The sequence below is a fragment of the Muscardinus avellanarius genome, assembly GCF_963383645.1.
Source record: "Muscardinus avellanarius genome assembly, chromosome: 18".
NCBI classification, from domain to species: Eukaryota; Metazoa; Chordata; class Mammalia; order Rodentia; family Gliridae; genus Muscardinus; species Muscardinus avellanarius.
Window position 1 is genome coordinate 39,140,231 of NC_137804.1, and position 24,178 is coordinate 39,164,408.

The 24,178-nt window shown below is 47.7% G+C and overlaps 2 protein-coding genes and 1 pseudogene across 3 annotated transcripts in view; 2 read left to right on the forward strand and 1 right to left on the reverse strand.

The window, feature by feature from the left end:
• Positions 1-1,636: 1,636 nt before the first annotated feature.
• On the forward strand, positions 1,637-6,246 carry LOC308276570 (olfactory receptor 7A10-like; annotated as a pseudogene). The gene is made up of 2 exons: positions 1,637-2,569; positions 6,086-6,246. The product of its transcript is annotated as an olfactory receptor 7A10-like (transcript).
• A 3,039-nt stretch (positions 6,247-9,285) lies between these two features.
• LOC308276571 (olfactory receptor 7A17-like) lies at positions 9,286-10,254 on the reverse strand (the record flags this gene model as incomplete). Its single annotated transcript, XM_080715397.1, has 1 exon — positions 9,286-10,254. One exon carries the CDS (start codon positions 10,252-10,254, stop codon positions 9,286-9,288), a length of 969 nt encoding a protein of 322 aa, XP_080571523.1.
• Positions 10,255-16,319: 6,065 nt separating this feature from the next.
• The window catches only part of LOC308276572 (adhesion G protein-coupled receptor E2-like), a gene marked incomplete at both ends in the record, with an annotated part of 31,884 nt that continues 24,025 nt past the window's right edge, over positions 16,320-24,178 (forward strand). Inside the window, 6 exons of the mRNA XM_080715398.1 lie at positions 16,320-16,350; positions 20,318-20,324; positions 20,382-20,432; positions 20,545-20,740; positions 21,018-21,173; positions 21,576-21,656. Of these exons, the coding sequence (XP_080571524.1) occupies positions 16,320-16,350; positions 20,318-20,324; positions 20,382-20,432; positions 20,545-20,740; positions 21,018-21,173; positions 21,576-21,656 (522 nt within the window). The remainder of the gene's footprint in view (positions 16,351-20,317; positions 20,325-20,381; positions 20,433-20,544; positions 20,741-21,017; positions 21,174-21,575; positions 21,657-24,178) is intronic.

The window sequence follows — 24,178 nt, forward strand, 5'->3', positions numbered from 1 at the left end:
GGCTGTTCCGCGACGCGGCTCTGGCAGCTCTGGGTGCTCCGGCTGCTCAGGCCACTCTGCTCCACGGCTCCCCCCAATCCGCGCTGCGGCTCTGGCCACTCCGGCCACTCCGCGCCGTGCGGGCGTGGCACTTCGGGCTGGTTTTTTTCCCCGGTGTTTTGTTTTTCCAGCCCTTTTTCTCTGTCCCTTGTATTTACCGTTTTTATTTCTTTGCTGGTGGTGTTTTCTGGCTCTGAAAGGTGCTGGTTTTGTGGTAGTAGAGTTGGATTGTTAGCGGGACTTGTAAGTGCCGCTTTCCTCCGTCGCCATCTTCCCGGAAGTCTCTCTCTTTTTTTTTTTTTGGTGGTACTGGGGTTCCTGGAAGCCCTTCTACCTCCGGGCTACACTCCCAGACCTATTTTTACTTTTGGAAAAAGGGTCTCTTAAGCCAGCATGGCTGGCTTTGAACCTGTGCGATCCTCCTGTCTTGCCCCCCAAGCACGGGGATTACAAGCGTGCGCCACCACACCCGGCTTGTTTTTATTTTTTATTTCATTTGATTTTGTTGTTTGATTTTATCTAAATTGCATTGTTCTCAGAGAAAGCCATCTCCATAGTCATTTATCATGATGTCCTTTGTAGTCTACTAGTTAGAACATTTTTGCAAGTATTTTATTCTTGCTCTTTGTAAAAAACATCGTACATGTTTGTGGGGTGCTGTGTGGTGTTTTAATGCACATGTGTGATGTATTGTATGGTGTCCAGAGCTATCTCCTATGAATGTCTCATTCTTTGTGGTAAAACACCAAGGATCCTCTTATAGTTCTAATTGTTAAGATAATTTACCTGCTTCTATTCTCTCTCCATGTCTGGACTGTTTTTTATTTGTTCATGAGCCTTGCTCACTGCCTAGACGATCCCAGGAATATGTTAGGAATTCAACTGAGCTTCCTTAAGGCACAAATTGCTCATTAAAATTATAGAATATAGCCGAGCGTGGTGGCGCACGCTTGTAATCCCATCATTTGGGAGGCTGAGACCAGAGGATCACGGACAGCCTAAGCTACTTAGTGAGGCCCTCTGCAACTCAGTGAGACCTGGTTTCAAAATCAAGAATAAAAAATAGGGATAGGGTTTGTAGCTCGGAGGTTGAATGTCCCTGGGTTCTATTCCCAAAACCACACACACACACACACACACACACACACACACACACACATACACACACACACACACATATATGTGTGTGTGTGTGTGTGTATGTGTGTGTGTGTATGTGTGTGTATATATATATATATATATATATATGTATATATATGTATATATATATTATAGCTGGGGGTAGTAGCACACACTTGTAAACCCAGTACTTGGGAGGATCAAGATTCTTGGACAGCTTCAGCTACTTAGTGAGGCCCTCTGCAAATTAGTGAGACCATGTCTCAAAATAAAGAATAAAAAATAGAGCTGGGGGTGTAGCTCAGAGGTAGAATGCCCCTAGGTTCCATCTTCAGTACCACAGAAAAAAACCTATAGAATATACAATATATAAGAAAAGGTGGAGAAGGATTCCAACTCTAAATCAGAGATGGCAGAGGGATGTCCTAAAAGGGACCCGATGCAAAAATTAATCATGATATATTTCTCCTTATAGAACATGAAACTGAGAAACGAGACGCACATGTCCAAATTTCTCCTTCTGGGATTCTCAGAGGACCCGGAGCTGCAGCCCCTCGTCTTTGGGCTTTTCCTCTCCATGTACCTGGTCACGGTGCTGGGGAACCTGCTCATCATCCTGGCCACCGTCTTGGACGCCCACCTGCACACGCCCATGTACTTCTTCCTCTCCAACCTGTCCTTTGTGGACATCTGCTTCACCTCCACCACCGTCCCAAAGATGCTGGTGAACATCCAGACGCACAGCCAGGCCATCACCTATGCAGGCTGCATCGCCCAGATGTACTTTTTTACATTATTCGTAGGGATGGACAACTTCCTCCTGGCAGTGATGGCCTATGACCGCTTCGTGGCCATCTGTCACCCCATGCACTACACGGTCATCATGAGCCCCCGGCTCTGCATGCGCTGGTTCTGGTGTGCTGGATCCTGAGTGTCCTGCATGCCCTGTTACACAGCTTAATGGTGCTGCGGCTGTCCTTCTGCACAGATGTGGAAATCCCACACTTTTTCTGTGAACTCAATCAGGTGGTTCAACTAGCCTGTTCTGACACTTTTCCTAATGATCTGGTGATGTATTTTATAGCTGGGCTGCTGGGTGGCGGGACGCTGGCCGGCATCCTCTACTCTTACTCCAGGATAGTTTCTTGCATCCGTGCAATCTCCTCGGTTCAGGGCAAGTACAAAGCCTTTTCCACCTGCGCCTCTCACCTCGGCGTGGTCTCCTTGTTGTACGGCACACTCCTGGGTGTGTACCTGAGTTCTGCTGTGGTGCAAAACGCACACTCGAGTGCAGCAGCCTCGGTGATGTATACTCTGGTCACCCCCATGCTGAACCCCTTCATCTACAGCCTGAGGAACGAGGACGTCAAGAGCGCTCTGGGAAGACTCCTGGGGAGAGAAGCTCCAAAAGGTCCCACCAGCCTAGGCCTTAAAATGTGCATTTAATCACAGGGTTCCAAACTTCAGGGCAAGAAATTACAACATTTGGATCAAATTTCAGGCTATTCCTCCTATTTATTATCTAGAGTTTCTGTTTCTTTGATTCCAATTTGTCTATGTAACTCAGCTGGGCATGGTGGTGCACACCTGTAATCCCAGTACTTGGGAGTCTAAGGCTGGATTGCAGGTTTGAGGCCAGCCCCAGCAATTTAGCAAGACTTTAATAAACCTAGTGAGACCTTGTTTAAAAACAAAAAAATAAAAAGGGCAGGGGGTGTAGCTCAGAGATGGAATGCCCCTGGGTTTAAGCTCCAGTAAAACACACACACACACACACACACACACACACACACACACACACAGGAATAAAGTATATAACTCACCTTGTTACATTTTCTGTTCTCTCTGATGTTTAAACAGTGTCCTGTCTATCATTTACGTTGCTCCTCAAAGTTATTTGCAGTTGTGGATTGGAAATCACACTTAGCTCAGGGGACAACATGCATTTCTTCAGAATAATTTCTTCTCAAATGACAGAGATCATGCTGGGTGATTTTCATTTTATTTTTATCAAAGGGGGTAGGCGTGTGTTGTACTCCCACTATGGGAAACAGCGCGTGACACTGAGGTCGCCATCAGATTTCCAAGAGGAAGCTCTGGGCTGTAGATTGGCACTTCTGCGTCCATCACCCCTTTGTACCTGCACAACTCAATATTGGTGTCTCAGCTACTCTTCCTGACCATGCAGGCTGTGAGGGGATCCTTGGACAGTGACTGTGGTGTATCACTCATCACTGGCTCCCCTCCTTCTGCACTGTCCAATTCTATTTTGTTTTGATGCTGGGGATAGAAACCAAGGACATTCTACCTCTGAGCCATACTCACAGCACATTGGATTTTGTTTTAAAACAGGATGTCACTAAGTAGCTGAGACTGTCCTTGAACCTGTGATCCTCCTATCTCAGCCTCCCAAGTACTGGGATTACAGACGTGCACCATTATACCCAGCTTTGTCGCAGACCGGCTCAGTCCTGTTGGGGCGCGAGTCCACGCGTTGAAAACCTCAGCAAAGATGGGGAAGGATTAGAGTGAAGTACTTCAGCCTCTTCTCTGCAGCGATTCTTTCCCTTCTGGGAACTAAGAGTTCCTAGTGACGGCGCTCTCTAGAAAGAATCTGACATGGACAAAGGCTTCTTGAGCCAATGACACTTTATTACAAAAACCCCCCAAAATTTATACCCTTCACCAGTAAAGTTAATAATAAGAGAAAAGGGAGTGAATGCAATCACTGTGAAATAATAATGAATGACATGTAAACAAAGGTAATAAAACTAGACCTTCAGCTGGCTGTTGGCCTTCGAGAGATTAACTCTGGATTCTTTCCCAGATAAGCAGTTCCAAAGGGCGACCTCCCAGAAGAGACAGGCACGCCCAAGGCTTGGAGGCTTCTCGGGGAATCTTCTTTAACTTTCTTGGAACTTTCCATCTTTTGGGCTCAGTTCATATAGCAAGTGTGGGGAGACGTGGTGATTCAGGTGAATGTGATAGGGTTTCTTCAGGTGTTGGCATCTTACCTTCTAAATCTGAAAGCTTAAGCAAACTCACAACACAGTCTGGCAGACAAAATACCACAAGCAACACCACAAAGTTCTTGGATTTAATTGTCAGATGTATTTCCTTAACTGCTAAACACTCTTCTTTAGACAACAAGCCTATTAAAAGCCTATTCATCTTTAATAATCCATTTCCCTGTCACAAACCCTCTGCAACCTGCTTCTAGCTTTCTAATTCCTTTCTTTCCCAGTTGGGACGTTCTTATGATAAGCTCTTCTCCATGCAAAAATGCTTTTCTTACTCTTATGGTATTTCCTTTCCTTCATACATATATATTTAGAATGTCTGTCCTTTATTTTGTCATATTCATTCCTAACCATGCGGCCAGTCTCTCTGTCTCCGGGAATGCTCATACTGGGCGTAAAAGTCAACAATCTTTTTCCTTGGCTCTATTGTATTTGGGCAACTAAGTTGTTCATCAACTAAATTGCTTCGAAGTCAGACACAAAGTTTTATCTTCTCTGTCTCTAGGCAGGATCTCAAGGGTAAACAGAGTTACCTTAAACTGAGCTACCTTACTGGAGTTAATGGCTTAACCTAAGTTAGTGATAGGAATGAGGGTCGGAGACCATTTGTGATTGCTGCAGCTGGAATGCTGACCACAGCATCTGAGTTCTGGCCAGTTTTTTCATTACTATTGAGCAGAGCCAAGGGCGTTTAGACAAATTTTTAGAGAATTTATTTCCACGGACTCAATTTCTTTCGTAGTCCTGATCTCACATCACCGGAGCAATTCGTGTAGAGAGTTAAAAGGAATCATTACCAAGAAAATAATAGTCATGAAGGGTATCTAAAAGTGGGGGGTACTTTGGCCAGAGACAACACCTCCTTCTCGGGGCTTGTTGCTGATTGGCTATGTGGAGTGGGGTCTCAACACATAGATGCCGAGGCAGCAGGCAGTCTCGGCAGAGCTTGATGCAAATTTTTTGAGATTTTTTATCTGAGCTGCATTGAACCCATGGATAAAGAAGTCTGACTGTGTCAGTATGTGTTCAGTGCACAGCTATAGAAATGTCACTCCAAAGCCAGGTGTGGTGATGCGCGCTTGTAATCCCAGCATTCAGGAGGCTGAGACAGCAGGATCGCCCATTCTGAGGACAGTTTCAGCTGCTTAGTGAGGCCCTTTGCAACTTAGTGAGACCCTGTTTCAAAATAAAGAATAAAAAATAGGGCTGTGGGTATAGCTTGAAGGTAGAATGCCCCTTGGTCCCATCCCCAGTACAGAAAGAGAGAAAGAAAGAAAGAGAAAAGGAAAGGAAGAAAAGAAATGCCATTCTAAGAGGTCATGTTCCTCCTAAACCAAGGAAATACTCCTCTTTGCCCCTTGCTTCTATCTCAATAGCCTAGGCTAAGAAAATGCAACCCTTTCCCTAACGGGTACTTTATAGATGTAAAGACCACCAGGCATGGTGGCACGTGTCTATAATCCCAACACTTGGGAGGCTGAGACAGGATCACAGGTTCAAGTCCAGCTTCAGCAAGGTAGTGAGGACCTCAACAACCTTCTTAAGACCCTGTTTCAAAATAAACAATAAAAAGGACTGGGTGTTGCTTGAGGGTAATAAGTCCCTGAGTTCAATCCCTAGTACTAAATAAATGAATAAATACAGCAATAAAAACAAAATAAAAAGGGCTGGAATTATTGCTCAGAGGTAGAATGCCCCGGGGTTCAATCCCAACTACTGATAAATAAATAAATAAATAAATAAATAAATAAATAAATAAATAAGATTTGAGATGTAAATGCAGAAGTAGTCAGATGTTAGGAGGAGGCCAGCTCCCTCGTTCTCAGTATGGTACTCAGGGTCACTCATGAGGGTCTTGCAAAAGTCCCTTCACCGAGAGACACCATGTTGCTGAGAATTCTCCCCAGGACCCCAGGTGTCCCTGCTCCTCAGTATGGGGGTGACCATGGCATATAAGACGAAGGTCATCAGATTCATCTCCAAGGACAGCGTGGCGGCAGAACTGAACAGACCCCAAGGCCTGTGCTACAGGTTGGATCCTAAATGTCCCCCCATGGCCTATGCGTGAAGGGCTCGGTCCCCAGCTTGGCCCTGCTGGGAAATGGCGGAAACTTTCACAAGTGGGGCCTGTGGCAGATCACTGGGTCGTGCCCTTGGAAGGGAGCGTGGAACCCCAGTCTCTGCTTTCTTTTTGTTCCCGGCCATGAGGTGAGCACTTTGCTTCCCCGGTGCTCCCCACCCCTCATGAGGGGCGTCTTGCCGCAGGCCCAAAGTCACTGCACCAACTCATCATGAGCTAGAACCTACAAAACCCAGCCACCGTAAACCTTCTGTCTTCATAAGTTGATTATCTCAGGTATCTCAATGCAGTAACAGGAAGCTGACGACTACAGCCAGTGCCACGAACAAGGAGACCTCCAAACAACGAGGCCCTCAGTGGAAAAGGCTTTGTGCCTGCCCCTGGATGATCAGGTTCTCGGGATGGAGGAGAAAATATGAGAATGAGAGAAGAGGACCCCAGGAAGACGGTAAACACAAAAGATGATAGAAACTAAAGGTGCTGCTGTGTAATTGATGGCATGGGCTGAATAACGGAGGCCCAGGGTTTGGGGGAGATCACAAAGTAAGTAAATAAGGATGGAATTTCCATGTTTGCACAGCAGGGAAGAGGTAGAAGGTGTTCACTTGTGAGAAAGTCACATTTCTAGGCCACACATCCATCTGTCTTGTCTCCCTGGCCTCTTGCGGTCGATGGGTTAACAACTCAAGGTGAGCACAGCGATTCTTATCATGCTTTTCTGATTATCCCACTCACGTTTTGCATTGCTCTGAAAACCTGCTTTATCACAGGCTGCTGTGCACCTGAGGGTCCCAGCTCCCCTAGGATGACGTAGAGGCACTGGCAGTCCCGGCACATCTACAGTCTCTTTAAGGTACCTGCTTGCATTAGAAGAAACTGCAGGCAGTAACGTGGAGCCAGGATCCACTCTGGTAGCACACAGCCATGTAGGGGTGAAAGGGAAATAGGAGTCCAAGAGGAAGAGGGCTGGGTGTGGTGGCACACGCTTGTAATCCCCGTACTTGGGAGGCGGAGACAGGAGGATCGTGCTGGTTCAAAGTCAGCCTCGCTGGCTTTAAGAGACCCTGTTTCCAAATAAAAACATAAAATAGGTCTGGGAGTGTAGCCTGGAGGTAGAAGGGCTTCCAAACCCCAGTACCACAAAAAAAAAAAAAAAAAAAAAAAGGAACGCAGGTCGGAATCTGAACTGCTGACAGACACCTTGCTCAGGGAACTTTTACTTTTTTAATTCATGGTTTTGAATTGGGCTTTTATTTTGAGATACTCACAGGTGAACATGTAAGAGCGAGAAAGGACACAGAGGGACCCATGTGGACTTGATTCAGCTTCCAAGATGATAATATCAGGCAAAGTTATAGTGAATTATCACAATGAGGATATTCATCCAGATAAGAAAGAAATTAAATCAGCGGGCCACAGGGATACCGGAATGCCTGTGTGCACTGAGTATTCACAACAGCTGAGATGGAGTCAACTTAGTGCCCTTCAGCAGATGAGCGCATAAAGAAACTGTGGGCTATGTACACCACGGAATACTATTCAGCCATGAAGAAAATGATATTCTCTTTTGTGGCAACCTGGAATGAAGGGAGGACATTCTGTTAGGTGCAATAAGCCAGATGTAGAAAGACAAGTCTTATACTTTCTCCCTCCTATGTTGAAGTTTTGTTTTTTTATAAATCAACCTGAATGTAGAAATGTGATTTCTGGAAATTGGGAAGAGGAGGTAGATAAAGGGAGGCTGGATTTTATTGCTATATGTTGAAATATGTGTTGAAATATCACCCCAAATCAATTAATATGTATAAGATTACATGCCAATCAAAAATAAAATACAGGATCATTCCATCAAAGAGCTGAAGTGTGGGCCTTTTTTGTTGTTCTTGTGGCGCTGGGGATTGAGCTCAGGAGCAATCTACTTCTGAGCTCCACCTCCAGCCCTTTTTGTTTCTCACTTTGAAGCAGGGTCTCACTAGGTTGCTGAGGGTCTTGACAAATTGCTGAGGCTGGCCTCAAACCCGTGATCTTCCTGTTTCCATCTCCAAGTCCTGGGATTACAGGTGTGCGCCATCACGCTGCGCCAAAGTGTGAAACTTTTAAAGTTATATGCACCATCCTCCCTTCCCAGAACCTGACCATTTATATCTTCTTAGCATTTCAAATTTTGTGTCTAGAATATAAAAATACCCACCTAGGGGAAAGGGTGGAGTAATCACCAAAGGGCCTGTTTGGCTCATGGCTCTGCGAGGCACCTTGGACCCCAGGTTGGAACAGCTCAGATTGTAAAGGTGAGAATAAAGAACCCACATGGGTCACAAGAGACATGATCAGGAAGGGAAGTGAAGGGAGAGACTCATGTGGTGATAAAAAAAAAACACAGATAAAAACTGCAGCCTTGCCTTTCCACCCCTACAAAATTATCTAAGCCAGGCGCCACTGTGCACACCTGTAATCCCAGTACTTGAGGGGCTCCACAGGAGAGCACAAGTTGGAGGCCAGCCTCAGCACGTTAGCAAGACTGTCATCAACCTTGAGACTCGGTTTCAAAATAAACAATAAAGTAGGGGTGGGGTCAGCTCAGAGGTGGAAGGCCCCTGGATTCAACCTCCAGTACCACCAAAAAATGTATCTAAAGGCTCTGAGTTTTTTTTTTTTAAGACAGTCTTTCGTTGCAGGAGTAAAACTTATGATTATTTTTAGTCAAACAAAAAAAAAACTTATTTGGTATGATATATGTATCATTTGAGAAGAAGCTATCCCCCAAAATATGTTCTATGGATAAATTAAAATTTCCAAGTCTTTCTGATTCCAAGATGGAAATAACTTTGGCAAAGCTGGAAAATGAGACCATGCAGAGAACCAGGTGTTACAGGAGCAGAAAGTCACAGAGTGAGTCATGCAAGTACATTGTAGTCAGAAATTGAAATGAAAGAAAAGGAAACTCCAGGAATTAAATAGGAAGAGAGGCTCTCCCCGGCCTCTGAGGGCAGAATCCCTGTTTCTGGCTCTGAGGCTCTGAGCCCCAAGTCACGGGCGCATCTTCAGTCTCAGTACCACGGATGTCCCCAGAGCTTCTCTCCCCAGGAGTCTTCCCAGAGCGCTCTTGACGTCCTCGTTCCTCAGGCTGTAGATGAAGGGGTTCAGCATGGGGGTGACCACGCTGTACATCACCGAGGCTGTGGCCGTGGAGCGAGAGTTTTGGGTCACAGCAGAACTCAGGTACACACCCAGGCCCGTGCAGTAGAACAAGGAGACCACGGAGAGGTGAGAGGCGCAGGTGGAAAAGGCTTTGTACTTGCCCTGAGCCGAGGAGATTGCACAGATGGAGGAAACTATCCTGGAGTAAGAGTAGAGGATGCCGGCCAGGGGGCCACCACCCAGCAACACAGCCGCAATATACATCACCACATCACTGAGGAAGGTGTCAGAACAGGCGCGGTGGACCACCTGGTTCAGTTCACAGAAGAAGTGGGGGATTTCTAAGTCTGTGCAGAAGGACAGTTGCAACACAGTTAAGCTTTGTAACATGGAATGCAGGACATTCGTGATCCAGGACACCAGCACCAGCTGCACACAGAGCCGGGGGCTCATGATGACCATGTAGTACAGGGGGTGACAGATGGCCACAAAGCGGTCATAGGCCATTGTGGTCAGCAGAAGGATGTCTAAACCTGAAAAGAGCACAAAAAGCTGCATCTGGGCGATGCAGCCTGCATAGGTGATGGCCTGGCTGTGCGTCTGGATGTTGACCAGCATCTTTGGGACGGTGGTGGAGGTGAAGCAGATGTCCACAAAGGACAGGTTGGAGAGGAAGAAGTACATGGGTGTGTGCAGGTGGGCGTCTGAGACGATGGCCAGGATGATGAGCAGGTTCCCCAGCACCGTGACCAGGTACATGGAGAGGAAAAGCCCAAAGACGAGGGGCTGCAGCTTCGGGTCCTCTGAGAATCCCAGAAGGAGAAATTCTATAATCCATGTGTCATTCTGTGGCCCCATGTGGTTGTCGTGACTACCAAAAACAGGAGTAAGAAACAAGACACAATTATGCAATGCTACCCTGCAGAAATGCTCTGGCAGCTCTTCTATAGGTGCAAATTCCTGCATCTGTGTACGAATTTACTCCCCTTTAATGAGTCCCCTCCATAAGACAGTTAACAATATGTTTTAAAGGAACATCAAGAAACATCAAATCTAGCATTGTTTGTAAGAAACTATCAATGCTAATTTCAATAACATGGTGGGGGAAGTGGGGCGGGATCCGGAGAGAAATTCTCTTTTGAGAAGCTAAATAAACAGGGCAGCGACTCCAGGGCACCCTGCAAACACCCACCGCCGGCTCTGGGCTCAGAACCAGGCTGGCCAGGCTCTCTGGTGACCTCAGGTATATGTCCTCTGCTTCCAGCCTCTGGGAAGCTTTTCCAGCACCTGCCTGGTTCTCAGACTCACCTGGATGGTTTTCTTAATGGAAAGCCCTCGTAGAAGCCCTCGCTCCTCCCCGGATGGTCAATGCTGGAGACAGGATCTGTGTTGCCAGAGGAGACAGCTGGGAGGAATCAGGAACCTCCTGACTCAAGCCAGATGCAGGACTGGACGATGACAACAGCCACGTCCCACCCAGACCAAGGAGACTGCATGCACTGGGGATGCAGGCGGGGAGCTAAGTGCAGCTGTGTCTGCTCAGGAGACTCATTGACTCTTGCTTTACCAGCCCTGAGCCATCACTGCCCTGGGGACGCAGCTCCACACCAAAAGCAATTTGTCTTGTTGATTCTCTGTTCCCAAGACAAGAGGTTCAATGCCAGGGGGACTCAGGCTTTATTATTACTTCTCCATGAACTCTTTTGGCCTCCAGAGACCTAGCCTCCTAACCCCTTATCCCAGATCTTTCTCCAAAGTCTAAGACTGATGAACCCGTCTTGTCCCATGAGTACGACAGTTCTGTTTGTGTTGGTGACACAGCCCCGATTTCTCCAGAGAACCGGTGCTATTCTTGTCTTCCACAAGGGGGGTAACTGTGATCCCTCCTCACAAAACCATGAGTGCTACAATCCTTGGCTCTATGATCCTTTTTCCAAACTGATAAAAAAAAAATACCATGCTTATGACCCACATGAAGAACTAGCATGTATTTTTATTTTATTTTTAATTTTTTATTGGTGCATTATATTCATACATAATATTGGGGTAAAAAACTTGTGTGGACATACATGTACACATGTACACATCACCCATTTTGCCCCTACTCAATTCCCACCCCATTCCCTCCCTGTCCCTCCTTCCCTTGCTTGAGTTTGATATGTTTAAGTACTTTTGTGTTTTAGAGAATGTCCTTATTCCCCCCTCTCATGCCCTCCTTTAGGCTGTCTTGTTTACTCCTCCATAGGATTTCCTTTTTCATCTAGAGTTCCTCCTATGACCCATTTCTCCCTAGCTCTTACATATTAGGGAAAGCATCTGATTTCTTATTTTTTGTGACTGACTAATCTTACTTAGCATAATGCCCCCCAGTTCCATCCATTTCCCTGAAAATGATGTAACTGATTTTTTTTTTAATGGCTGAGTAAAATTCCTTTGTGTACATATCCCACAGTTTTGTAATCCATTCATCTGTTGATGGACATCTTGGCTGGTTCCATAGGCATGTATTTTTTAAATGCTTGATAATTCAAAGAGATATGTTCAGATCTTTTTACGGGCATTTCCCTGAGTGTAGCGACTTATAAGGGTTCTCCAGTCTAGTTTTTCTTTTATACTTTATTGGTGCATTGTAGTTACAGCTTATAGTGAGGCTCAAAGTGACACGAACATACAGTGCATGTGCCCGGGCCCAGATGTGCTTCCCCCGACACTCAGGCCCTCACTGTGTGTCAGTGAACGGCTGGTGGCCCTTCATAGATGGACACAGCGTTTCTTTACCTTCGTCCGTTCTTCCTTTTCCCTTCCCAAACCCCCTCCCCTTGTTCTCCTGCTCTCTCTCCTCAATTATCTAGAGTCCCTTTTGCTTCCGTTTTCTCTTTTGCTCCCACATATGAGTGAAAACATACAACCCTTGACTTTCTGAGACTGGCCGATATCACTTAGCATCTTATTTTCTAGTTCCATTACGGCTAAGTAAAGTGGCATTGTGTGGAGACACCACATTCTCTTTCTGCATTTATCTGGTGCCGGACACCGAGGCTGGTTTTCTAATTTGGCTATTGCGAATTGTGCTGCTAGCAACCTGGGTACGCATGTATTGTTATGCCCAGTTCCTTTGTCCCAGGGAGACCACCAGGGAGACTGTCACCGTATGTAAAAAGCAGAGAGCCTTTATTCAAGCTTAAGCTTGGGTGCCCGACATAAACCGACACAGCGGTTCAGTACGGGGACCCCAAGCACAATTTGGTTTCCATTTTTATACCCTTTTAGACAGAGCCTCTATTGATTGGACAGTTCTCATGGCGTTTACTGTGATTGGCTTAGAAGACCTATAGCATTAGCTGTCCATGGGGGATTGGTTACTATGTCTCTGGGCAACTGTCTCAAGGCTGGGGTCTATATTTTGACATATTTTTCTTAACTTTCCAGAATATTACCATAACTGCTAGCCCACAGAATGTCATCCTGACCTGGTCAGGGAGGGACCACCAGACCACCAAGGACATCCTGTTTTTAGTCCTTGGGTCAGGGGATTGAAAATAGCCCTTAGGTAAGGCCTTTTAGTCATTTTCTGCAGCAATTGTTACTTAACTATTTAACTGCCATCTCAGTATCACGATAGTATTCTGATTTGGATTCCGTTGCAAAGACACCAAAGAGTGGTATGGTTGGGTCATACGGTGGTCCCATCCCTAGTCTTTTGAGGAACCTCCATACTGGGCTTATAGTGGTTGTACTAATTTATAGTCCCGCCAACAGTGTATTAGGATTTCTATTTTCCTACATCCTTGCCAGCATTTACTATGGTTTGTATTCTTGGTGGTTGTCATTTTAACTCGAGTGAGATGGGATCGTTTTCTTAAAGATCAGAGAGCTTGTGAGCGGTAGAGCTGGACTGTGGCCTCACATGGCCCAGCTCCATATTGTGAAGCTTCACGGTCACAAGCTGACTTCCTGAAGAGCAAAACACTACACCAGAGATAACCATACAGCCAAGAGACTTATTCAGGCAGCGGGGTCCAAAGGAGCAGTGAGAGAGGGGGGGGGAGGAGGGAGGGAGGGAGGAGGGGAGAGAGAGAGAGAGAGAGAGAGAGAGAGAGAGAGAGAGAGAGAGAATGTGGCCCGTGCTTGGGGTTAGATACAGTTTTAGGCTGAGTTGGCACTTTCCCATTGGCTGACAGGGCCAGATGTTGCATCCCATTGGAGGGTTGTATGGCCTTTAAACTCATTGGTTGACAGAAATGGTGTGTGACTGTTTGCTGATTTCTGGGAAGGGGCTGGACCTTTCCAGGAAACCAAAGCTGAGTATGGGGGCAAGGATAGGGGTCTAGGCTTGGCCTTGGGCTGGGGCTCTCAGCCTTGGGCTGGAGCTTTCTCGGGGAACCGTCTAACCCTAACCAGTCTATCACTTCCCCTGCCAAGAGGAGCGACACTGGAGTAATGTAAGATGATCTCTGTGGTGCTGGGACACTGATGTGTCTTGAACACGGTAAAAATTACAGCAATCTACACATAAATGCCACGGAACTATACATATGCGTTAAACCAATTTCTTGGTCTTGACAGTGAAGTATTGTTAGGTAAAAGGTCATCTTTTTAGCTGGGCGTGGTGGCGCACGCTTGTAATCCCAGAATTCGGGAGGCTGAGACCAGAGGATTGCGGTTCACAGACAGCCTCAGCTACTTAGTGAAGCCCTCTGCAACTCAGTGAGACCCTGTTTCAAAATAAAGAATAAAAAATAGGGCAGGGGGTGTAGCTTGGAGGTTGAATGTCCCTGGGTTCCATCCCAGGATCCGCAAAAAAAAAAAAAAAAAGGAATCTTTTTGATACTCTTTTTTGGCACTGAGGATTGAATCCAGGACTTTTCTACCTCCAAGGTATACCTCCAGACCTTTTTTAAAGTTTTTATTTTGTTTTCAAATAAGGTCTCACTAAGTTGCTGAGGCTAGCTTTGAACCTGTGATCCTCCTGTCTCAGCCTCCCAAGTACTGGTCTTATAGGTGTGCACCACTACACCCAGCTTTTAAAGTATTTCTACTGGTGCATCATAAATATATATCATAATGCGAATCAAAGTGATACAGACAAACATGCACACAGATCTGGGTCCATCTTCTCCTCTCGCCGTACACGTGAGTGACATTGGTCATGGTACCTTCCTATATGCCAGAGCATTATCTGAACCCTTCCCCTCCTCAGCTCTTCTCTTCCCCTCCCCCTCCCTCCCCAACCTCCTTCCCCTTTTCTCCTGCTCTCTCTCTCTCTCCTCATTTACATAAAGTCTCTTTGGTTTCCTATTTTCTCTCCAGCTTCCGCAAATGAGAAAAAACATACAACCCTTGACTTTCTGAGATGGCTGATGTCACTTGCCATAATGTTCTCTAGTTTATCCATTTTCCTGCAAATGACATTGAGTCTGTCCTTCTTTATAGCTGAGTAAAATCCCATTGTGTAGATATATATCACATTTTCTTTATCTCTTGATGAACACCTAGGCTAGTTCCATAACTGAGACAGTGTCAGCTGTGCTGCTATAACAAAGATAGACATGTATCACTCTAGTATTCTGACTTTAATTCTAAGGAGTGATTTTTACAGAGACTGGGTGAAGGCTACACAGGACTTCTTTGTGCTATTTCACAACTTCCAATGAATCAATCTATAGTTCAAAATAAAAACTTAAAGCTGGGCGTGGTGGCACACGCTTGTAATCTGTCTGGGAGGCAGAGACAGGAGGATCGCACAGGTTCGAAGCCAGCCTCGCTGGCTTAAGAGACCCTGTTTCCAAATAAAAAGTATAAAATAGGTCTGGGAGTGTAGCCCAGCCACACTCCCAGGAACCCCAGTACCACCAAAAATAAAAAAAACCTTGAAATTATGTAAGTAAGTTTATTCATTGTAAACCAATGTTCTTACAAAAAAATCAAAAGATCAATAGAATGATTCTTTATATTTGAGAGGTCTTGTAAGACATAGTATTATATATTCTTTTTTTTTTTTTGCGGTACTGGAAATAGAATCCAGGGGCATTTTACCTCCAAGCTATACCCCCAGCCCTATTTTTTACTCCTTTTATTTTTGAAATTGTGCAAAGTGCCTCACTAAGCAGCTGAGGCTGTGAACCGCGATCCTCCAGTCTCTGCCTCCCGAATGCTGGGATTACAAGCGTGCGCCACCACACCTGGCTTCATATTCTATTATTAAAAAACTTAATAGTAACTGGGCTCTGTGGTGCACACCTGTCATCTCAGTACTTGGGAGGCTGAGACAGGAGGATCACAGATCTAAGGCCAGCCTTAGCAACTTAGCAAGGCCCTCAACAACTTAGCAAGACCCTGTTCCCAAATGAAAAAATAGAATAGGACTGGGGGTGTACTCAGAGATGGACGCCTCTGGGTTCAATCTCCAGTACCACAAAAAAATAAAATTAAATTAAAAGATTTAAGCCAGGCGTGGTGGCGCATGCTTGTAAACCCCACGCTTGGGAGGTGGAGACAGGAGAATCTCGCAGGTTTGAAGCCAGCCGTGCTGGCTTAAGAGACCCTGTTCCCAAATAAAAATGTAAAAATAGGTCTGGGAGTGTAGCCCGGAGGTACACTCCCACACTCCCAGGAACCCCACTACCACCAAAATAAATAAATAAATAAATAAATAAATAAATAAATAAATAAATAAAAGATTTAATACTTGCCCCCAAGGTTTTCAGTATAATTACTGCAAATACTAAGCAAATATTCGACAAGGGACTCGTGAGTTCCTGACAAATGACGACAGGACCGACTGGGTGAGGAAACCCCTGCACCCGTGGCTTCCTAAACCTACTCATGTGTGTCACAAGACAGATTTAAAACCGGAAGCATCTTTAACTCACCCAGACCAGAACTGAAAGCCCTGCATCGCTGGGCTTGCTCATCCCTGCGCCATGAGAGACGGCTGTCTACGAGTGCTGCCAGGTAAGTGGAATTCTGGCAGTGGTGGCGGACAGGACAGCGAGGCACTGTTTCCATGCTGAAAGTCTGCCCAGCCTTCCCTCTGCTTGGTTTCTGTCTTGTTTTCCCACTATATATATATATTATATATATAATATATATTATTATGTATATAATAATATATATACTATAATATACTATAATATATATTATTAATATATATAATATATGCTATAATACTATAATATATATATTAATAATATATATACTATACTATACTATAATATATATTATATAATAATATATATACTATATATAATAATAATAATATATATATATATTATTTGGAATGGAACCCCAGGAATGTTCCACCTCTGAGATACACCCCCAGTCTTATTTTATTTTTTATTTGGAAACAGGGTCTCACTCAGTTGCTGAGAACCTAGCTAAATTTCTGAGGCTGGCCTCGAACCTGCAATCCTCCTATCTCAGCCTTCCAAGTACTAGAATGACAGGCGTGCACCACCATGCCCAGCTAAGGTATTTTAAAGGATACTGGCTCTTATTCTCCTACATCCTCAAAGGAGAAAATTAATCCTAGAAACTTCTTTCCTAGGGCAGACCTTAGGACTGAAGAGGGAGTTGTCATCATACTACCTGTGCTCCTCAGGGTTCTCCAGAGAAACAAACCCCACAGGACGTGCATACAGAGAGAGGAAGACAGTTAGATTAAGGACATGGCTTGTGCACTTGTGGAGAACGGAAAGTCCAAAATCTCCAGGGTAGGTTACAAGCAAGGTGCCCAGAGAAGAGTTGATGTGGACATGCCGGGTGCCATGGTGCACTCCTGGAATCCCAGTACTAGGAGCCTGAGACAGGAGGAGCACAGTTTGGAGGACAGCCTTGGGAGATTAGCAAGACCCTGTTAAAAAAATAAAATAGCTTGGAGGTAGAATGCCCCTGGATTCCATCCCCAGACCTGCAAGAGAGAGACAGAGACACACAGAGAGACAGAGAGAGACAGAAAGAGAGACAGAGAGAAAGACAGAGAGAGAGAGAGAGAGAGAGAGAGAGAGAGAGAGAGAGAGAGAGAGAGAGAGAGAGTGTGTGTGTGTGTGTCAAAAAGACAGAGACAGAGAGAAATGCCCCTGGGTCCAATTCCCAGTACCAAAAAAAAGTAGTTCGGACATAGAACTCTCTCTTCTTTTGTTCCCTGCTTTCTCTTTCTCTCTGGCTTCCACAATGAGAGAAAACACTCGGCCCTTGACTTTCTGAGACTGGCTGATCACATTTAGCGTAATATCCTCCAGTTCCATCCGTTGTCCTGCAGATGACAATTGTGTTCTTCCTCATGGCTGAGTAGCATTCACTGTGTGTATGGAGCACATTCCTTATACCTGTTCCTCTGTCGATGGACTCCTGGGTTGGTTCCATCCTTTGGCTATTATGAGTTGTGGCACTAACAACAGTAAAGATCTAAAGTCAGAAAATCAGAGTGATTCAGGCTGTGGGTTTCACTCGGCAGTCGGTGACTCCCCTTGGGGCCTCCCTTCCCGCCCGCCCACGGTGGCTCTGTTATCAGCAACAGAGAGAAGTGGTTTGGGGACCTGAGGGGCCGGCTGTGCCATCCTCGGGGGCGGGTGGCAGCTCGGTGCCCCCTGCGCTGGGGAGCAAGAGCAGGAGTCCTGCAGAGCCCGCTGGGTGGGGACAGCTGGGCACTGAGGCCTGCCTTTCTCAGTGCATGGTAAGAATTAAGTAAGTGATATTTTATTATTGTGATGACAATTACTCATTTCTGTCTGAGGAAAATATTAGTGAAGCTGCCTCGGTGGAACATGCCTATCATCCCAGTACTTGGGAGGCTGAGACAGGAGGCCAGCCTCAGGAATTTGATGAGACTCATGGCTACTTAGCCAGACCCTGATTCAAAACAAAAACTAAAAAAGGTCTGGAGGTGTAGCTCAAAGCTAGAACGCCCCTGGGTTCAGTCCCCAGTACCAACCACACACACACACACACACACACACACACACACACACACACACACTGGCAGCCGGGCGTGGTGGCGCACGCTTATAATCCCTGAGCTTGGGAGGCTGAGACAGGAGGATCGCATGGGTTCAAAGCCAGCCTCGGCTACTTAGTGAGGCTCTCAGCAAATAAAATATAAAATAGGTCTGAGAGTGTAGCCCGGAGGTGGAAAAGCCTCTGGGCTCCATCCCCAGATCCACACACACACACACAAAAAAGACACTGGCAAGTCTGGGAGTGCCTAGCAGGAGGCATGAGGACTGCCCACCCCAGGTCCTCGGGGCCCAGCAGCTCCCCTCTGGCTCTTTTTTGGTGAAGTCCCAGGTCCCTGGATGGAGGCGGCCTGGCCTGGCACTTCAGGCTGGGCAGACGGGATGGGTGCACAGTGGCCCTCCCCAGGCGGGGGACCTGGGGACCCACCTCTCAGAGCTACCCTCCCAGTCCCTCTGCTCACTGGACTCATCCTGATATATATATATTTTTTTGCGGGTCTGGAGATGGAACCCAGGGGCATTCGACCTCCGAGCTACACCCCCTGCCCTATTTTTTATTCTTTATTTTGAAATCGGGTCTCACTGAGTTGCAGAGGGCTTCACTAAGTAGCTGAGGCTGTCCACGAACCGCGAACCTCCGGTCTCAGCCTCCCGAATGCTGGGATGACAAGCGTGCGCCACCACGCCTGGCTTCATCCTGATCTTTTTCTCTGGCACCAGGCCTCAGTTTCTCCCTGTCATGAATGAACGGGGATGCTCTCTCTCCGAGCTCCCCGCCTCCTGCCTCTGCCTCTCGTCTGTGCCCTCCTGGTTCCCCTCTCTCAGCCCTGTCTTAATTTCTGCCTCCCTCTGTTTCTCTATTTCTTTAACTCCTTCTCTCCCTGTTTCTTTTTCTCTTCTCTCTTCATTCTCTCTCCATCTTTGACCTCTCTCTCTTTTTCCCCATCTCTCTCTCTAGCTGTCTCCTTTCTCCTCCTGTTCTCCCTCACCTCTGTCTCATCCCTCATGTCTACCCTCTCCTCATCTTTACCTTCTCTTCTTTCATCCGTCTGTCTGTCTGTCTGTCTGTCTGTCTGTCTGTCTGTCTGTCTGTCTCTCTCTCTCTCTCTCTCTCTCGTGTGTGTGTGTGTGTGTGTGTGTGTGTGTGTGTGTGTGTACCCAGGGTCATTCTACCTCTGAGCTACATAAGTTACGGCGGGCTTCACCAGACTGCGGAGGCTGACCTCAAAGAAGTTTGGATCTTCCTGTCTCGGCTTCCCAAGTACTGGGACTACAGGCATGGACCACCATACCTAGCTTCTATCTCTCTCTCTCCCTCCCTCTCTCCCTCCCTCACCCTCCCTCCCTCCCTCCTTCTTTCTCTCATCTCTACTTTCTCTCCACCTGTCTCCTGACCTGACTCTTTCTGGTGACTACAGGGAGGCCCCAAGTCTGAGGCTCCAGGTGAATTGAGGCGCGGCCCCCAAGATGAGCCAGGGAGGGACCCTGAGCAGGAGGAACAGCAAGAGGCGACACCAGCCTGCTCCAGCCAAGCACAGGGTGTCTTTCTGTGTGTGTGTAGGGGGATACTCTTTTAAAGAAGTTTTTTTTTTCTTTTTGGGACCGAGGATCGAACCCAGCGCGCCACACCTGTGCTTTGCCACTGAGCTACATCCCGGCCCAGGGGCAGGGTACTCTTCACCAGGGTACAGGGTGAGCACCTGGACTAGGCCTTTATATTTGCCCAAAACATGAAGGAGATGTCATATGTGCAAACTAGGTTCACTCCACTGCTGCTCCAGTGGGTACAATTACCGTGCCCATTCCACAGAAGGGGAAACTGAGGCAGGAGTGGTGAGGCCACCTGCAGCGTTGCAGGGCCTGGACAGAGGTGACCAGGCTCCAGCCCCAGGTTCATCCCCCACCCCCAGTCCCTAGACCTGTGGAGGCTAGTCCGCAGGACAGCCTGCTGGTCCCCGCTCTTGCAGGAATAGAGTGGGTGGGGCCTGTGCCCCCTTTGCCCTGCCGACCCCCTCTCTGCTCTCTCCGCAGCTCTCTGCGTCTCCCTCAGTGTCTTCGCAGTCAGAACCCAGAGCCCCGGCGGTGAGTCCAGGGCAGGGTGGCCCCTGAGCCCAGGAAGGGCCTCAGCGCCCTCACCCCGAGGGGAGAGGCCATGGAGGGCTCCGCGGGCCCCTCCCCTCCTCTGGGGACCCAGGGCCCTCCCCAGCCCCTGGCCCGGCTCACCTGCCGCGGTCTCGCCCCCAGGCTGCGCCCCATGGTGCCCCCCAAACTCCCAATGCATCAACGCCACCGCCTGCCGCTGCAAGCCGGGATTCAGCACCTACACGGAGGTGGAGGCCATCACCAGCCACCAGGAGACCTGTGACGGTAAAGAGGCCAGGCGGGTGGAGGTCGGTAAAGAGGCCGGGCGGGTGGAGGTCGGTAAAGAGGCCGGGCGGGTGGAGGTTGGAGGCCTCAGCCCCCCGGCCTGAGACCCTCATCAAAGACAGGAAAAGAGAGGGGAAGCTGGCTAGTGGCTCACGCCTGTAATCCTGTACTTGGGATGCTGAGACAGGAGGATCGCAGGTTCAAGGTGGGGAGTAGGAAGGAGCGTGGCCTCCCGGGGGCACGCCAGGCCTCAGCTTGTCCCTGGGACTGGGGCCGGGTGCTGAGCCTGCCCCACCTTAGCGTTGCCCGCTGTGTCCAAGCTGGCAGACAGATGAGTGGGAGCACCCACGTCCTTCCCCACACCGCCTGGGGCCAACAGTGGTCCCGGGGCAGGGCCCTGGTTACACACGGAGACAGAGGCCGAGCGTGGTCCATCCCAGCAGCAAAGAGAGGCAGGTGAGGCCGAGCTGGAGGCTGGGTCAGGTCGGGTCCACTCCACCCTGGCCACCTGCTCACCTTTGGAATCAGCCAGACACTTCCTCTGCATGAGCCTGGAGCCCAGGGACCCCACATGGGCGGTGTCTCTTGGGGCCTGACTTCTTGGGGAGTCGAGTGAGATGGGGAGGGGAACGGGAGCCCACAGTCCCCGGGTAAAGTGCCTGGGGGCCCTGGGGTGCTGCTGTGCCTCACTCCAACCAGCCCCTACTCAGCTCCACCCACCTCCCAGCCTCGAGGACACTCTCCAGCCATGGCCCCGTCCTGGGGACAGAGGAGGAAGTGTCCCCTCACCAGGTGGCTGCGCCTGACGCTGAGGCGGGCATCACCCCCGCCCTGCCGTCCTCCTGTTGACTTGTACAGCCAGGGGAGGGCACCAGCAGGGGCTCCAGGGTGCGAAGAATTGATCAGGTAGACCAGGGCCTGCACGGCCCCATCGTGATGGTGAGTTCCTGTGGTTTCTAAGAGTTTTTGATCCCTCACTGGACCATACAGGGCCATTCTGCCAGTCGCTTTGATTTATTGTTGTTGTGGTTTTGGTTTTGTTTCACTTTGTGTGTGTGTGTGTGTGTGTGTGTGTGTGTGTGTGTGTGTGTGTTTTGTTTTGCTGTAATGGGGATTAAACCCAGAGGCATTCTACCTCCAAGTTAAACTCCCAGCCCTGTTTTATTTTTTATTTTGAAACAGGTCTAAGTAAATTGCTGAGGCTGACCTTGAACCTGCAATCCTCCTATCTTAACCTCCCAAAAATGGGAGTACAGGCATGTGCCACCACTCCTGGCTTTTTTTTTTTGGAACAGGTTCTCACTACCTTGCTGAGGCTGGCCTTGAAACTTGGCTCCTCCTATCTCAGCCTCCCAAGTTCCAGTCTTACAGCCATGCTCCACTGCACCTGGCTCTGTCTGTATTTTAATTCTTTCTTGTTTTACTGGTTCTCCCTCACCTGTGCCTTTCAGCCATTTGTGTCCATCCTCCACTCTGTGGGAGTCTGAGATACCCAAAGGGGGTTGCTTCATGACCATCTTCCTCTTGTCTTCAGAGAACAGAGTGTAGTAAGAGGGCAGGAAACACCCCCAGGGCTTCGGCCTCTAGCCGCTCTGGCCGCTTCCTCACTCCCCGCCCGGGACCCACTCTGATGAGAGGAGATTCCCCGAGAGATGGAGACAGAGTCCCATGGTCACACACTTAGTGTGGCCTTGAGACAGCCGTCGGTGTCACCCACACTCTGAGTGTGGCCTTGGGAGTGAGGGGCGCCTGGTGGTGGTTGTGGGGTGCACTTGGGCGCCTGTGAGGATGGGCGGCAGGGGTGGTACAGAGAAGCTGTCTTCTGCTCGGCACAGACTGGTCTCAGAATCCTGAAGAAATGGGTGCTCTGTAAAGTGGACCACTTCAGCCAGGTTCCAGTGCTGGGCTCTGCGGCATCAGGGACGTTTCTGTTGAGGGCAGCCATTGCGGCCCTCCTTCTCTAGAAATCCTGTCTGCTTTCTCCTTCCTTCCTCTCTTGAACTGGCAAGTATAAGTAGAATGGTATAATGACATTTTGCTTTTTTTTTTTTTAACTGGGGATTGAATCCAGGGGATATCTTAGATTGAACTCTGAGCTACATTCCCAGCCATTTATTTATTTATTTATTTACTTATTTACTTACTTATTTATTTATTTATTTGATGGTGTTGGGGAGTGGAACCAGGAACATTCTACCTCCAAGCTACACCCCCAGCCCTTTGTTATTTTATAGTTTGAAACAAGGTCTCATTAGATTGCTGAGGCTGAGACTATAAATTGCTGAGGCTGGCCTTGAACCTGTGTTCCTCCCATCTCAGCCTCCCAAGTACTGGAATGATAGGTGTGTGCCACCATGCCTGCCTTAGGATGATTATATATATGTATGCCTTAGGATGATTATATATATTACTGGGGGTGGAACCCAGAGGCTTTCTATCTCCGGGCTATACTCCCAGACCTATTTTATATTTTATTTGGAAACAGGGTCTCACTAAGTTGCTGAGAGCCTCACTAAGTAGCTGAGGCTGGCTTCGAACCTGTGCGATCCTCCTGTCTCAGCCTCCCAAGCACTGGGATTACAAGGGTGCACCACCAGACCCAGCTAGGATGATATTTTAAAATATGCATCCATTGGTGGACTGGCTAAACTGAGCTGACTGCCATATGCATCACCTAACATACTTATTCTTTGGGTGGTAAGAACACTTTCAATCCAATCCTTGGTGATTTTTCAAAAACAACACACACTGAGCCATATAATTTTGTTCTTCTTTATGGTGGTGCCAAACTCCATTGTGTGTCTACGCCACATCCTCTTTGTCCATGTATCTGCTGATAGCTCAGGCGATTCCTAGGCCATGTGAGCTGAGCTCCTCTGAACATAGCTATTCGTGGATCACTATAGTATCCTGCCTTCAATTCTTGTGGAAAGATACAGAGGAGCCGGGCGTGGTGGCGCACACTTGTAATCCCAGCATTTGGGACTGAGACAGGAGGGTCGCGGTTCGAGGACAGCCTCAGCTACTTAGTGAGGCCCTCTGCAATTCAGTGAGACCCGGTTTCAAAATAAAGAATAAAAATGGGGCTGGAGGTGTAGCTTGGAAGTACAATGCCCCTGGGTTCCATCCTTAGTACTGCAAAAAAAAAAAAAACCAGAAGGAAGAGAGAGAGAGAGAGAGAGAGAGAGAGAGAGAGAGAGAGAGAGAGGGAGGGAGGGAGAAAGCTACACGAGAGTGGTATAGCGAGGTCCTGTGGTGGGTCCATTTCTAGTCTGTTGAGAAACCTCCACACTGATCTACATAGCAGCTGTACTAATTTACAACCCCACTAACAGAATATGAGTTCCTGTTTCCCTGTATCTTTGCCAGCATTTATTATTATTGTCTGTATTCTTAATGATTACCAATCTAACTGGACTTAAATGGAATCTCAGAGTAATTTTGATTTGTATTTCCTTGAT